Source organism: Zea mays, chromosome 2, assembly GCF_902167145.1.
Source record: "Zea mays cultivar B73 chromosome 2, Zm-B73-REFERENCE-NAM-5.0, whole genome shotgun sequence".
Taxonomy (NCBI): Eukaryota; Viridiplantae; Streptophyta; class Magnoliopsida; order Poales; family Poaceae; genus Zea; species Zea mays.
This window is the reverse complement of record NC_050097.1, coordinates 36,877,415-36,893,317: the sequence shown is the minus strand read 5'-3', so window position 1 is coordinate 36,893,317 and position 15,903 is coordinate 36,877,415. Positions and strand designations below refer to the sequence as shown.

The following is a 15,903-nucleotide window of genomic DNA, read 5'->3' as shown; positions in this document are numbered from 1 at the left end:
AGCTAGATGTCTCACCCTTATACATAAAAGCATGGTTAGGGCCAGGATGAGACTTCCTAGAGTGAATTCTCCTAATTTTATGCTCGGGATAACCGGCAGGGTACAAAATGTAACCCTTGTTATCCTGAGGCATGGGAGCCTAGCCCTTAACAAAGTTAGACAATCTTTTAGGAGGGACATTAATTTTGACATTGTCTCCCTTTTAGAAGCCAATTCCATCCTTAATGCCAGGGCGTCTCCCACTATAGAGCATGTTTCTAGCAAATTTAAATTTTTCATTTTCTAAGTCATGCTCATTAATTTTGGCATTAAGTTGAGCTATGTGATCATTTTGTTTCTTAATTAAAGCTAGGTGATCATGAATAGCATCAACATTGATGTCTCTACATCTAGTGCAAATGGAAACATGCTCAATGGTAGATGTAGAGGGTTTGCAAGATTTTAGTTTAACAATCTTAGCATGTAAAATGTCATTTTCATTTCTAAGATTGGAAATGGTAATATTGCAAACATCTAAGTCTTTAGCCTTAGCAATTAATTTTTCATTCTCATTTTTAAGGTTAGCAAGAGAGACATTCAATTCTTCAATCTTAGCAAGTAAACTAACATTATCATCTCTAAGATTGGGAATTGAGACATCACAAGCATTTGAATCAACCTTAGCAATTATTTTGGCATTCTCATTTCTAAGGTTGGCAATAACATCATGGCAAGTGCTTAGCTCACTAGATAGTTTTTCACATTTTTCTACTTCTAGAGCGTAAGCATTTTTAACATTAACATGCTTCTTGTTTTCCTTAATTAGGAAGTCCTCTTGGGAGTCCAAGAGTTCATCCTTCTCATGAATAGCACTAATTAATTCATTTAACTTTTCCTTTTGTTGCATGTTTAGGTTGGCAAAAAGGGTGCGCAAATTATCCTCCTCATCACTAGAATTATCCTCATCACTAGAGGTTGCATATTTAGTGGAGGATTTTGATTTTACCTTCTTTCTTTTGCCATCCTTTGTCATGAGGCATTTGTGGCCGACGTTGGGGAAGAGGAGTCCTTTGGTGACGGCGATGTTGGCGGCGTCCTCGTCGGAGGAGTCGGTGGAGCTCTCGTCGGAGTCCCATTCGCGGCACACATGGGCATCGCCGCCCCTCTTCTTGTGGTACCTCTTCTTTTCTCTCCTCTTTCCTTTCTTGTCGTCGCCCCTGTCACTATCACTTGATAATGGACATTTTGCAATAAAATGATCGGGCTTACCACACTTGTAGCACACTTTCTTGGAGCGGGATTTGTAGTCCTTCCCCTTACTTTGCTTGAGGATTTGGCGGAAGCTCTTGATGATGAGCGCCATCTCCTCATTGTCGAGCTTGGAGGCGTCAATGGGGAGTCTACTTGATGTAGACTCTTCCTTCTTCTCCTCCGTCGCCTTGAATGCGACCGGTTGTGCTTCGGGCGTGGAGGGGCCATCTTGCTCGATGATCTTCTTTGAGCCTTTGATCATCAACTCAAAGCTCACAAATTTTCCTATCACTTCCTCGGGAGACATTAGTGTGTATCTAGGATCACCACGTATTAATTGAACTTGCATAGGGTTAAGAAAAACGAGTGATCTAAGAATAACCTTGACCATTTCATGGTCATCCCATTTTTTGCTCTCGAGATTGCGCACTTGGTTCACCAAGGTCTTGAGCCGGTTGTACATCTCTTGTGGCTCCTCCCCTTGGCGAAGTCGGAAGCGACCGAGCTCCCCCTCGATCGTCTCCCGCTTGGTGATCTTGGTCACCTCATCTCCTTCGTGCGCGGTCTTGAGTACGTCCCAAATCTCCTTGGCACTCTTCAATCCTTGCACCTTGTTATACTCCTCTCGACTTAGAGAGGTGAGGAGTATAGTGGTGGCTTTGGAGTTGAAGTGCACGATTTGGGCCACCTCGTCCTCATCATAATCTTCATCCCCTACAGATGGTACCTGTACACCAAACTCAACAACATCCCATATACTTTTGTGGAGTGAGGTTAGGTGATATCTCATCATATCACTCCACCTAGAATAATCCTCACCGTCAAACGTCGGTGGTTTGCCTAATGGGACGGAAAGTAATGGAGTATGCTTATTAATGCGGGGATAGCATAGGGGGATCTTACTATACTTCTTGCGCCTTTGGCGCTTAGAAGTGACGGACGCGGCGTCGGATCCGGATGTAGAGGGCGAGGAAGAGTCGGTCTCGTAGTAGACCACTTTCTTCATTTTCTTCTTCTTCTCGCCACTCTTGTGCGATCAAATGCGTGAAGGGGATCCATCCTTCTTCTTGTTGGCGAACTCCCTTGATGGAGCCTTCCTGTGGCTTGTAGCGGACTTCTCACCGCCGATCACCATCTTCTTGGCGTGATCTCCCGACATCACTTCGAGCGGTTAAGCTCTAATGAAGCACCTGGCTTTGATACCAATTGAAAGTCACCTAGAGGGGGGTGAATAGGGCGAATCTGAAATTTATAAACTTAAGCACAACTACAAGCCGGGTTAGCGTTAGAAATATAAACGAGTCTGAGAGAGAGGGCGAAAAACAAATCGCAAGCAAATAAAGAGTGAGACACAAGGATTTGTTTTACCGAGGTTTGGTTCTTGCAAACCTACTCCCCGTTGAGGTGGTCACAAAGACCGGGTCTCTTTCAACCCTTTCCCTCTCTCAAACGGTCACTTAGACCGAGTGAGCTTCTCTTCTCAATCAAACGGGACACAAAGTCCCCGCAAGGACCACCACACAATTGGTGTCTCTTGCCTCGGTTACAATTGAGTTGATCACAAGAAAGAATGAGAAAAAGAAGCAATCCAAGCGCAAGAGCTCAAATGGACACAAGTCACTCTCTCACTAGTCACTATTTGATTTGGAATGAACTAAGGACTTGGGAGAGGATTTGATCTCTTTGGTGTGTCTTGTATTGAATGATATAGCTCTTGTAAGGTGTGGGAAGTTGGAAAACTTGGATGAATGAATGGTGGGGTGGTTGGGGTATTTATAGCCCCAACCACCAAAAGTGGCCGTTGGGAGGCTGTCTGTCGCATGGCGCACCGGATAGTCCGGTGCGCCACCGGACAGTCCGGTGCGCCACCGGACACTGTCCGGTGCGCCAGCCACGTCAGTCGGCCGTTGGGTTCTGACCGTTGGAGCTCTGACTGGTGGGGCCTCTGTGCTATCCGGTGGTGCACCGGACAGGTCCTGTAGACTGTCCGGTGCCCCTTCTGCGCGTGCTCTGACTCTGGCGCGCACTGTAGCGCATTTAATGCGGTTACAGTCGACCGTTGGCGCGAAGTAGTCGTTGCTCCACTGGCACACTAGACAGTCCGGTGTGACACCGGACACTGTCCGGTGCGCCAGACCAGGGTGCCTTTGGGATGTCTTTAGCTCTCTTTATTTGAACCCATCTTTGGTCTTTTTATTGGCTTGTTGTGAACCTTTGGTACCTGTAAAACTTATAGACTAGAGCAAACTAGTTAGTCCAATTATTAGTGTTGGGCAATTCAACCACCAAAATCAATTTAGGAAAAGGTGTAAGCCTATTTCCCTTTCAAAAACTCATAAATATAAATGTTGTATAGAATTTTCTAAGCTTTCTAGAAAGTACAAGAACACTAAATTCCGAGTTTGTATGCGAGATTTATGCTAAAAATACTGAATTGGGCAGAAACTAATCTGATAAGGACGAGATGATGAGATGAAAAATGATGGGTGGATGAGTTCGATTTATGGATAGGGTTGGTTTCATGGATGGGATCAATTTATCGAGATTGATTTTGTTGGATGGCAACGAATGGTAATGACCAAACTGACCCAAAACAAATCTAAACCAACAACCTAATTAGGGTTGTTGGAGAGGCAAATGAAGGGTGAATGAGTTCGGTTTATGGATAGGGTCACTTTTGTGGATGAGATCGGTTTATCTAGATTGAGTTTGTTGGATGTCAGCGGATGGTAATGACCAAACTGACCCAAAACAAATCTAAACCAACAACCAAACTCAACCTAGGACAAAAACTCAAAACTACGGACTCCAAAACTGAATTGTGCAAAGGCTAAGGCAATGGTTTTAGGTCGGGATGACCTGATCTTAATCTTTTGGCTTTTTGTGGACTATAGGACAAAACAAAATGAATTTAAAGGTAGGATTATACCTCACGGGCAACCTAAATCTTAATACCACTTGATAGAAGACAAGGCCCGATCTTCCATGAGGTATGATAACTTGATTAGGTGGAGATCTCGACGTTGATGATCCAAGGCTCTAAGCGAACGGATCCTCACAATCACTACACCACTGCTCCGTTGGTTATCACCCGTGACACATGAGTGACCTCGCCACGAAGGCTTATCCCTGCAAGCACAATCTGGAACACAAGCAAGAACAAGAATAACTTGATCAAAACGGTATTGATCACGAGGTGGGGTCTCACAAACCGATGAATGACGACACTATTCGATGACATATATGATCTAAGCAAAACTCAAACCCTAATGTGGCAGCAGCTGCTGTTAAAATAGAGGTTAGGGGCGTGCACAACTACTGGAGGTACCACTAATGGGCTCCAACACGATACACGGCCCAACAGCCCAACAGACGGTGTCGCAGCACCAAAACAGAATATGAACTCTAACTTGTTTTGACAATTTCCATTGACTCCGGATGAATTTTAAGGTGGTTCCAGTTGGGTTGGAAAGCTTATATCCTTAGATTTCCATCCATATAAATCCCAACCTAATCGGAGTTCGGATGCATCCTGGGCATCCAGTGCAGACTGGTCCTAGACACCGAGGTGGAGATGAAGTTGAGTCGGACTTGGCTTTCTCTTGTTGTGAATGTCCTAGCTTCTCCTCCTTTACATCTTGGCATTTTCTAAGTCCTTGATGGTCCCGTCACACCCGGCTTTAAGGAACAAAGTCAGGTGCATCTCATACATGCCAAGAAGACAACATATATAATAACAGAGTGTATGGAGATAAATGTCATAAAACATCAGAGTACTTATTACATAGCGGAAGACTTATTACAAAATAAAAGGATAAACATAAAACGAACTAAGGATCGTCGGCGCCAATGTCAACTGAGAAACGCCACCTAGATCAGATCAAACTCCTCGCCTTGTGGCTCCTCCTGAACCACCTGTTCTTCTCCTGTGGGGGGGTGTGAGACAGCAAGGGTGAGCTCACACATGATCATCGCTCAACAAGTTGTGGGGAACCAGTGGACATGAACTCACAAAGGTGGGAGTTCATGTGATGTGTAAGGCTAATCAATGACAGGGGTTAAAGCTGAGCATTGCTTTTAAGTAGTTGGCCAAAATTTTATTAGCAGTTACTAAGTGTAAGTAAATACCAAACCTTAAATAAAGTAATAGAACAAATTAATAATAAACCCATGTAATGCAAATGACAAAATTGAATTTAAGTTCCATAATTTAAACATCAGAGAGTCCTGAGCCGCTCATGACCGTGAGCTCGGCTAGTATACCAGTTTTACACTCTGCAGAGGTTGTACCCTTTACCCACAAGTCATGTTACCCATCTGCCAAGGGGTCGCGACTCCCATACACCTCTACCTAGGAAGCGCGGTAGGGCAACACTACGAGGCCTTTACAAAGTTCCACTAGCTTCCGAAAACCCGCTACAGTTTATGGGAAGAGCACTTGCAAGAATCCCTCGTCTGACCGTCATCGCAGCTAAATCAACCCGAGAACCTCCTTGCATGCAACTCCCCTACTGCCCTTGCCCCTTTCGGGTAAGGTAGTCTTCCACTAGCTTTCCTAATTAGTCAGCCAAGGGCGTCCCATTAAACCCTTGTGGTGGCACGTGTTTCTCAAGTTAAGCTCTATGTTCCAATTAACATTAATGAACTTGACATGAACATAAATAGAATAACAAAAATAATTGGAACATAGATATAATAAACGATTATCCCAAAACCATGTAAAGCAATAGCAAACTACCCAAGTGATTCGGGGGTAAACAAGGTAATGAGATAAACAATCTAGGGTGACTTATTGGGTCCCATCCAAATTAACCTATGCATGAATAAATGGTATTAAAGAACATTATTGGGTAAAAAGTGGTCAAGGGCACAACTTGTCTTCAATGAGCTCCTGCTCAGCTACTTCTATCTGTTGCTCACCAGGATCCTCAGCAACGGGCTCTTCTACTCGCCACAATACAAACAAGCACAATATACAGGGGAACATTAACATCACACCAAGCATGTGAACAAAATACACAGCAATATTCTACATATTAAAATAAAATCCTAGGAACAGGAATCATAATTTTTCGAGTTATAGATTTTAAGTTATGGATTTTCAAAGGTTTTATGTGCTTAAAATAGGATTGAGTGAGAAATAAATTTTAATATTGTTTTCATGACAAAACAGAGGCTCTAAGTGCTAGAGAATAAAATTACAAAATTTTAGGAACTGGAATGGAGTAATTTGAAGTTCATATGCATTTTCTATGAATTATTGAAGTTCTAGCAATTATTTTCCTATTAAAAATCTATTTTCTATTTTATTTATTCAATTTAAACGATCTCTGGACTGGGCGCACTATTTTTAGAGAGTGCAGGGGGCTCGGGGTAAAAGTTCTTAAGACACACAGCACTGCTAGTTGGACTGCGGGTTGATTTTCTGTTTACCAGGGGCTCTTAAGAAAATGTGTCAGGGCCGAAGGGGTACAGAGCGCTCACAACCATCCGATCTAAATCAGATGGTCCATATTTAATGAGCCTGAGATCTAATTCCCACCGTGCAATGCTAGATCCACGGTTCTGCTCTAACGAACCTATCCACTGCACCCCTCTCAATCCTGGCCACCCATCAAAAATCTAACGGTCCGAAGACCCTCTTCTCAACCCAGGAATCTGTCGTGGCGACGGGCAGCCCTTCCCTCGCGGCGGCGCGCTCACCGGAGACCGCGCCCTGGCGATCCAGTGCCCACGACCTCAACACAGGGGCTCTACTGAAAACATACCCGCCCGTGAACTCCAATCTAATCCCCAATCCGGCGGTGATGCAACCAGGAACCTGGCCCACGATGGTCTGCAGTTTATGGCGGCCGGAGATGTTCCGGCAAGAAATTCCGGAGGCGTTAGTCGCGGCCCCTTCACGACGCGACATCGACTACCTTCTATCGATCTTAAGGAAGGGTTTGGTGCATACCTCGACGTTCCGGTCGAAGTAAAGGCTCAATCCCGTGGCGGCGCTCCGTTCGCAGTCCGTGGTCAGCGCCTTGCCGAGGTCCGCGAGCGATTCCCAGGTGAAGTTAAGATGGCGGTGCAATACGGCGGAAGAGGAGTGCAGAGGAGACGGGTCGAGTGGGGTTTTATATCCCTGGCACGGATATAGCTCAGGCCGCGCCGAGAATCCCGGCAGGTCCGCTCCATCCGCGTTGAAATCGCAAGGTAGTTGACGGTTCTGCGCGGGTGGGCCCACCTATCAGCGAGTCAGCGCGTACAGGGGCGACGCGCGCGTGTGGAAGCTAGCGGCTGGCACGCGGGACCCACTTGACAGCGACTCAAGCAAGAACGGCGGGAGTGGTCTGTTGGGCTGCGCGGAAGTAATCCAGAGTTGGGCCAAATTGCGCGGACCAGGCCCAGTTGTAAGATTTTTCCTTTTTCTTTTATTTCCTATTTCCTTTTCTCCCTTTTCAAATTCAATTTGAATTCAGATTTAATTCAAACCTTTTGGCCCTTCATTACAATTTTATATTTGTGAAATTAGAGGTACTAAATCTGGAGATATTTAATTATTTATTCATTCATATCCTTTTATCTTTTTTTTCTTCTCTCCATATTTCTAGAATTCCCTTTAAATCTTAAATTCTCATCTAGGTATTAATATATTCTCTTTATTATTTTTTTTGTATTGCCACAAAATGCACACCACAAACATAATATCCAGCATGATGCATAATTTTAATGGCATATATTCTTTTATTAATTATTTGCTTTTGAATATGGTGTTCACATGGGATGATGCATAAAGGTTAAACCCACATAAGGAGAAATTGTTTCTCTATTGGTATTATTTCTAGCAAATTACAAAGTGGGTGTTACAGGTCTTCTTCAAGGTTCCTAATCATCAAAACATCCAGGGCACCAATCGTAAGCTCTAAAATACAATCGACTAGGTAAGAACGAACCTGGAGATTTAGCTATCGTGCACGTGCTCGTGTTGTCGGCCCATGCATTATTTGTATGGGAGTGATTTCCTCGTCAGATATAGTCAAACATATGGAATTGATTATGATGAGACATTTGCACTAGTGGCAAAAATGAGTACTGTAAGGACACTGATCTCTTATGCTGCAAATTTTGGGTGGCCTTTGTATCAACTAGATGTTAAGAATGCTTTCCTACATGGTGATTTACAAGATGAAGTCTATATGGAAGTCCCACCGGGATTGTCAGATCCTGAGGCGACCGGAAAAGTTTGTCGATTGAAAAAATCACGAGCATGGTTTGATAGATTTCGACGTGCACTATGTGACATGTGATACAAATAATGTAATGGGGATCACACTGTTGTTTACCAACATTGTGGGCGACGAATTGCAATTCTAGCTGTGTATGTGGATGGTATTATCATTACAGGTTATGATGAGCTTGGGATCACATGTCTAAAAGAGAATCCAAGTAAGGAGTTTGAGGTGAAAGATCTTGGACATCTCAAATACTTTCTTGGTATCGAGGTTGCTCGATCCCCATAAGGAATAGTTCTCTCTCAAAGGAATTATGTTCTAGACTTACTTGATAAAACAGGTATGCTTGGGTGTTGACTTGCAGTAACACCTATTGACTTGAACCACAAATTATGTGTTGAATCTGGTGATCCTATGAACAAGGAAAGTTACCAAAGACTTATTGGTCGGCTCATCTGCTTGTGTCACACAAGGCCCGATATCACATATGTTGTCAGTGTGGTGAGTCGATACATGCATGACCCTAGAAGTGGACATCTGGATACAATTTACCGCATACTGCGATACTTAAAGCCTTGTCCTGGAAAATGAATATTCTCTAAGAGTCATGGTCATCTAAAGGTGGAAGGTTATTCTAATGCGGACTAGGCTAGCTACCTTGATAATAGAAGGTTAACTTCATGTTATTGTTTGTTTGTTGGAGGAAATTTGATATCATGGAGAAGCAAGAAACAATCGGTTGTAACATGTTCCACTGCTGAAGCGAAATATAGAGCTATGTCACTTGTGGTATGTGAGATGCTATGGGTGAAGAGTCTCCTCTCAAAGTTGAATGTATTGAGAAAAAGGCCCCCTGAAGCTATGGTGTGATAAGTCAACTATAGATATAGCTAATAATCCAGTTCTTCGATAAAGAGAAGTTAGATGATGACACATTAGAGTTGAATCATGTAAGCTCAAAAAATCAAATAGCAGATTGTTTAACTAAAGATTTAGGAGTAAAAGATTGTCATGAATTATGTAACAAGATGGAAATGGTTGATATATACCACCTTGATGGGAGTGTTGGGTCGTGTTGTGTGTTGACTGTGGGCTCAGCCCAAAGTCCTTATATATACATGTATCCACACCGTATGTGAGAAATGAGTATCCAGAATCTTCCCAAACAATCACTCTCAACACAACACGACACCTACTAATTCATAATCCATACAGAATATTATAATGTCAAACTAACAAAATGTTGTCACACACAATTTCACAGAAGAAGTTACCGTCAAGTTGTGGACTCAAGCTTTAAGTTATCTATCTGGTCGAATGTTCTGGTCCACGTGGTATGCACCGATAGCCTTATTCATCACCCAATGCTCATGCCGAGTCATTGACAATTTTGCTATTATCATTTATGAGTTTTATCGGTATGTAATCAGACCCACAGATCATAGACATCCAAAATTGAGAGTGACAAAATATCAAATTTCTCGCCCATGCCTAATTCGAAGGAAATTGGTCGTTTTGCTTTCGTTTGCTCATGCTCATTTCAAGAAACCATCATTAATCACTGCGAACGCAACGCGCTTGTCAAAGACGGATAATTACAGCTCTACAGTTTGAGCACAGCTCAGTTGCACCGGTCGACTGCCCGATCCTTCTCGGTTCAACGCAGACTCCACTTCTTGAGCAGGCACGTGAAGACCTTGGTGAACCTCCTGGACCCTGACCTGCACAGTCGTGGCTTTTTGCCGCCGCCGCTCGGCTTACTGGGCGCGGCGGCCGGCAACACGGCCAGCGCCATCTCTTCCTCTTCCTCCTCCCGCTGCTGCTGCACGGCCGCCCGGCTCGCCACCTCGTGCAGCTCCACCCGCGGCTGCATCTCCTCCAGCTCCAGCTCCCGCTGCCGCTGCTCCCGGAACAGCCTCAGCAGCCGCTGCGCCTTGTCCCGGGCCCTGGCCGTGCCGTTGGCCGTCACGGACACCAGCGCCGGGATCACGCCCTCCTGGAGCACTGTCTGGCTGCTGCCCTCGTCGCCACTGCAGATCACATACAGGCACGACACGGCCTTCTCCTTCTCCCCCGGCTCGCCGTTGTCCACGATGAGCACGATGGCGCCCACCATGGCCGCGCTGGCCGCGATCTCCTCCTTGCCTCTCCGGGTCAGCGCCAGGTTCAGCAGGACCGCTAGGGCCTTGTCCGTCCACGGGGAGGACGGCACCAGCACGCGGCGGAGGTTCTCGATGATGCCGGACGCCATGAGGGGTGGGATGTTGGGCGCGTGCAGGGACAGGTTGTACAGGGTGAGCAGCGCGTCCATGCGGCAGGTGTCGCTCCGGGGGCCACCTTCCCCTAGGCTGTTGACGAGGAAATGGATGGCGACGCTCGAGCCGATGATCGCCTGTGCCTCGGGGATGCAGGAGAGGTTCAGGTACATTGCGATGGCAGCCTCGCAGGTTTCATGTTTCTGTATCATCTGTTCCATCAGCGGGATGACTCCAGCTGACAGGAGCAGTCTCTTGTTCCTGATAACAAATGATGGATAAGCAGTTGAGAATTGAGATCCGCCATAGTGGTACTGCTACACGGGGATATTTATGCAAACGAAACAGCATTGGGTAGTTACCCGTCATTGTTGACAGCAAGATTGAACAGAGCCATTGTAGCAACCTCCTGAGATTGCACACCTCCTCTGTGGATAGCCATCTTCAGAAAATGGATTAGTGGCTCAGTAATACCATTAGCACCTGCATAGTTCCGAAGTTCGTCGTCGTTCTTCAACAGGATCCTGATCTGCTCAACCAACTTATGTTTCTCACTCATGCTCTCAGCATCGTTCTTGTTCAGCACATGGAGCCACTGTTCACATCTCTCACTGACAGGTACATCGTCTTTGGAGTCTTGGTGAGAGCCCTTGCCCTTCTCCACGTCCACGGAGTCTTCAACCCCACATGCGTCAGGTGCAGCCTCCTTGGAGCTCTGAAGAGCAGAGCAGTTCTCCGGTGAGACTTCTTCGTGTATACGTAGTTTGGACGTGGCCTCTCCGGAGTTTTGACGAGAGAACATCTCCTTGGAAACTTCACTCTCCGACTTGGCGTCATCCTTGGCTGTTGTGTCTTCAAACAAGACAGTGTTAGTGTTAGCGCCATCAGTCGCCGCACATGTGGTGCTTTCCAGCGATGAGATGCTCAGATGTTCTAGCTTGGGAGATTCTGGCGGCCCAGCTGGAACTGGAACCCCGTTCTGTTCGCACCAAGATGCTATCAGACCCTTAATGCAGTAATTAGGTGTTCTCAAGAGCTGGGACAGCTGCTTGCGAGTTTTCGGGCAGGTTGTGTTGCCACTGTGGAACCACTTCTCGATGCAAGCTCGTTCATATGTCTGACCGGATGCAATGACAACAGGGTCATACATGAGCTGCAGGGAGATTGGACACCTCAGCTCCTCAGGTGGCAAGGGCATACTCCCTGTCCCTGATAACCCTCCAATCTGCTTCGGACTTAAGGAGCCAACACTTGGGAGCCGCTTCTCGAGGATCTGACAGTTTCCATGGAGATCAGTTGAGCTGGACAGTTTACTGGAGGAGCAGGAAGGGCTTGAGCACAGGGAGTTGGTACTATCGTTTGTTTCACTCTTAAATATATTCGAGTATTTCCTAATAAGGTGCAGTAGATAGGCTGCAATTGATTCCTTTTTCAAGTCCTCCTCTGCATGGGCTCTCTCAAGAAGCCTCCTAAGTGCTCTTCTTTCAGTGAGAGCTGCCACGGATGATGTAATACCAACCCGGAAAGCAATTTGGTGGAGAAATTCAAGCTCATTCTCATCAAGGAATCCATTGGATTTTGGCTCGTTCTGGATTAGTTCACTCACTTCATCACCAACTTGCTTTTCGGACTGGTCCAAGACAAAACCAGCCTTTTCCAGCTCTTGTGCAATCATAGTGATCTGAAATTTAGAAAGGAAAGTAGTCATCAGGGGACCAGGAATCCAATTAATTCCACAAGAAAACAAGATCCAAGTCAGATTAGCATGAAAGATTTAATTCCTCATCAAAAGCTTCCGGCCAAAAAAAAAACTAACTGAAAATCTGGCGAAACTAGTGTACGTTTTGGATCCCTACAATCAAGCAATATTGTAAAGCTGCAATCCCCTCAAGATAAAGGGAGACATTAGGATTTGTTGCGGAAGTTCAGTATATGTGGTTCGACAAAAATAGCTGGCAAAGCTAAGTTTCTGAAAGACTGTAGGGTTAATTGCAGAAGTTCAGTATGTATGGTCCAACAAAAATACTAGCTGGCAAAGCTAAGTTTCTGAAAGATTATGGACAACTACCTTAGAACCGACTGCTTCCGGAATTGTTTCTTCTACTTGGTGAAGGCTTTCCAGAAGTCCTTGTCTTGAATTCTCAAATTTTGTTAGAACGCTTTCTGCTGTAACAGCCTGGAATTCAGTGTTAAGTCAAGCACATTGCATATGATAATACAGAAAGTTCATGAAAAGTTGGTTCTCTGCCAAGTGCATATGTGTTTTATAATTTATACCACCGGTGACATCATTGTACAAGAATAGTTCATGCATTCATCCTTTGTTTACTTTCTCAGACTAGAAAATATCAAACACATTCACAGGGATGAAAAAATATATACCAAGTAAAGCTTGCTACTCTCTGAGCAATACTGGAGTAAATTCTTGGCTTTCTCAACAGATATCCTCAAGGAACTCAATGCCAGGAGCCCAGGACTGCATCCTGACCGTGTAGTCTCAAAAGGAGGAATGGCATCCAAAACTTCACGGACTACTGTGTAAAGTTCATTGCATAGTGCCCCATGTAGCTGCGAAAAGAAGCAAAAGAATGATCCAACTGATCCTACCACCACCACCATCCTGATACGTCACATTATTGAATAACCAAAATGCTAATCTAGAAAACAACAGCAGACGAGAGATATACTATGGAACATTCGATATGGTAGGTTCAAAGTCTCATTTTTTTTTAACGTAATGGTGTGAGCTCTGCCTTTCCAACAAGAAGAAGATTAGAATTGACCTAGTTTTAAACAAAACCGGCCCCAAAACCTACACAGAGTGTCCAACCAACACAAGCAGTGACAAACTCTCACACAAAACCTATCTAGAGTCATTGTTGCCGAGCTCAACACAAGGTACGAGAAACTCCGACTTCGTCAGACGGGTCGCACACGACCAAAAGAAACACGACAACGCCTACACCTAAAACCTGGCACTGAAGGAGGAAGACCGCGACGCACCATCATTGCCAAGCCTCAACACACCCAAACTCGAGGCAGCTCCAATTCTTCACCAACGATCTTGATCCAACACCCACCTTCGGTTTTTTGCCCGGCCTCCAAAACAATCCATACCACAAGGAAGTGGGTTCGCCTCATGTCATCGTTGTCGAGCCACATCCCCAGATATAGCAGTTTCGACTTCACGTTGCAACCCCACCTCCACCCGCAATTCAGACGCCGAGAAACGAAAGCATCAACTGAAGGCAACGTCGAGGCCGAGACAAACACAAACATGATGCCTTCAGTAAGGGAACGACGTCTATAACGCCACCATCACCGCGAGCCACGTGAGCTCCCCGTCGGCTAGCTCCGGTGGCTAGCCCCATGTCGCGCAAGCGTGAGCGATGTGGGGGCTGAGTCTTCAAAATCTCTTGATGTTTCTTCAAAGTCTCGGTTGAAACATCGGTGATACTTCTAGGATGCAGCTGTATTTCTAAACTGGAGAAACTTTAACAAACAAGCATCACAAGACACTACATAGAATGGAAGTACAGTATATGTGTCTGATACAACCCTATGGCTAACAGTCACACAAACAAGATAATTCCAATTATAACAACATTGTAGCATCACTAGCGTCCGATAAAACGAGAAGTCAAGTGGATTACCTTCCAATTGCCAGCGGCAATGAAATCCCCGTCCACCTCAAGTCTCTCCATGGTCTCTTATTTGTCAAATTTCATCTGGCAAGAGAAAGGTGAAGCCAATTATACAATATGATATCAGTCCACGCCTAGAAGAATTAGTGTCAACGCAGATATGTGCGGTCAAATCAAGAAAACTAGCGTTCACGTGTATCCTGGAATTGTATTTATCACCATTTTGTTATAAAGCACAAAATCAGTCACCATGCGTACAAACTGGTTACAAAAAAGTCACTTCTTTTAAACTGCAAAGTTATACTGTATATGAAATGTAAATTTAATTACCTAAAGCTGAAAGAAAAGAGGCACATATCTTATGACTTAGAGCAAACCTTGATATGTCATAAAATGATTAAACTCGCAATATAACCAGGAAAATCAGCAATTACACTTAAATTTATGGAATGAACTTATATAATGCACCATCTTATCTAGAATGGACAAACCAAACACCGTTTTGGCACCGGCAAGAAATTTATTTAGCATCTCTAATGGCACGAGAATAGGTTTCCGTAAATCGGTTATATCAATGAAACTGGCACAATCTCGTGACGTTCGTTCATTAAAAAAGAAATGGCCTTCAGAAGAAGAAGAAATGATCGATGCCATCGACAAATTAAAGGTCCAATAATCATTTAGGACGAAATCGTACCCGAGGCAAAGAATTTGTCCATGACTACGGCGGCTTCCTTGGCCCTGCCCTTCGCCTACCCTAGCCATGTTGTTTGAGAGACACAAAACCGCGTTGAGCCACGAATGGTGGCCAGATGGTTGCGGAGGCTGCCTTCGCCAATGCATTGTCGTCCGGCTCCAGAAGTTTCGTGCGCTGGCCTGCTAAATTTGGCAGCAGACTCCTCTGGTCATCTAGCAGGGGAGCAGATCAGGTCGGCACTACTGATTATAAAGACTATATATACTAAACAGAGAAACTTTTACACAAATCAGCTGGTTTGCCCGAGTGGTTAAGGGGGAAGACTTAAGATCTTCTGCACTGAAGTGCGCGTGGGTTCGAACCCCACAGCCAGCATATTTTTTTAATAAATTAAAATTTTATTTCTTTTTGTCTCATTTTCAATAGATTATTTTTTTTTTGTCTCTTATTTTGTAAGTTCCTTTCCCGCCTTACTATTATTTGTTTGTCTATGAGCCAGCATTTTCAATAAATTATATTTCATATTTTTTTGTCTCTTATTCTGTAAGTTTTTTTGCTGGTTTATTATTTTTATTTGCGTCTCTATATTTTCAAGGTTTTCTTTAGCGTCATATACCATGTTTTTTCACCTTCCCCATATAATATTTAGCATCCAATACCATATTTCGTTTTGCCTCCCCATATTTAATGTTTTGCAACCTTAGCATCTTATCAAGCATTTTATTAAATTCATTTTTTCCCTGCCTAATATATTCTGTTTGCCCCGTGTACAGAACGACGTGAAGGCAGGAATTGTGAGTATCACATTTAGCAGCATGGTTTATGCCAGTCTGGAGGCATGCATTTCAGTCCTTCAGGTT

The 15,903-nt window shown here is 44.5% G+C and overlaps 1 protein-coding gene and 1 non-coding gene across 3 annotated transcripts; one reads left to right on the top strand and one right to left on the bottom strand.

Moving 5' to 3' along the window:
• Positions 1-9,917: 9,917 nt before the first annotated feature.
• Positions 9,918-15,243, bottom strand: LOC100279391 (U-box domain-containing protein 7). Of its 2 annotated transcripts, NM_001152404.1 has the most exon segments (6): positions 9,970-10,963; positions 11,065-12,383; positions 12,771-12,878; positions 13,085-13,270; positions 14,356-14,430; positions 15,044-15,143. In NM_001152404.1, coding segments are annotated over 5 exon segments (2,523 nt in total). In that variant the 5' UTR covers positions 14,407-14,430; positions 15,044-15,143; the 3' UTR covers positions 9,970-10,104.
• A 92-nt stretch (positions 15,244-15,335) lies between these two features.
• Positions 15,336-15,418, top strand: TRNAL-UAA (transfer RNA leucine (anticodon UAA)). The gene has a single exon. It is a non-coding gene; the product is annotated as a tRNA-Leu (tRNA).
• The last annotated feature ends 485 nt before the right edge of the window (positions 15,419-15,903 follow it).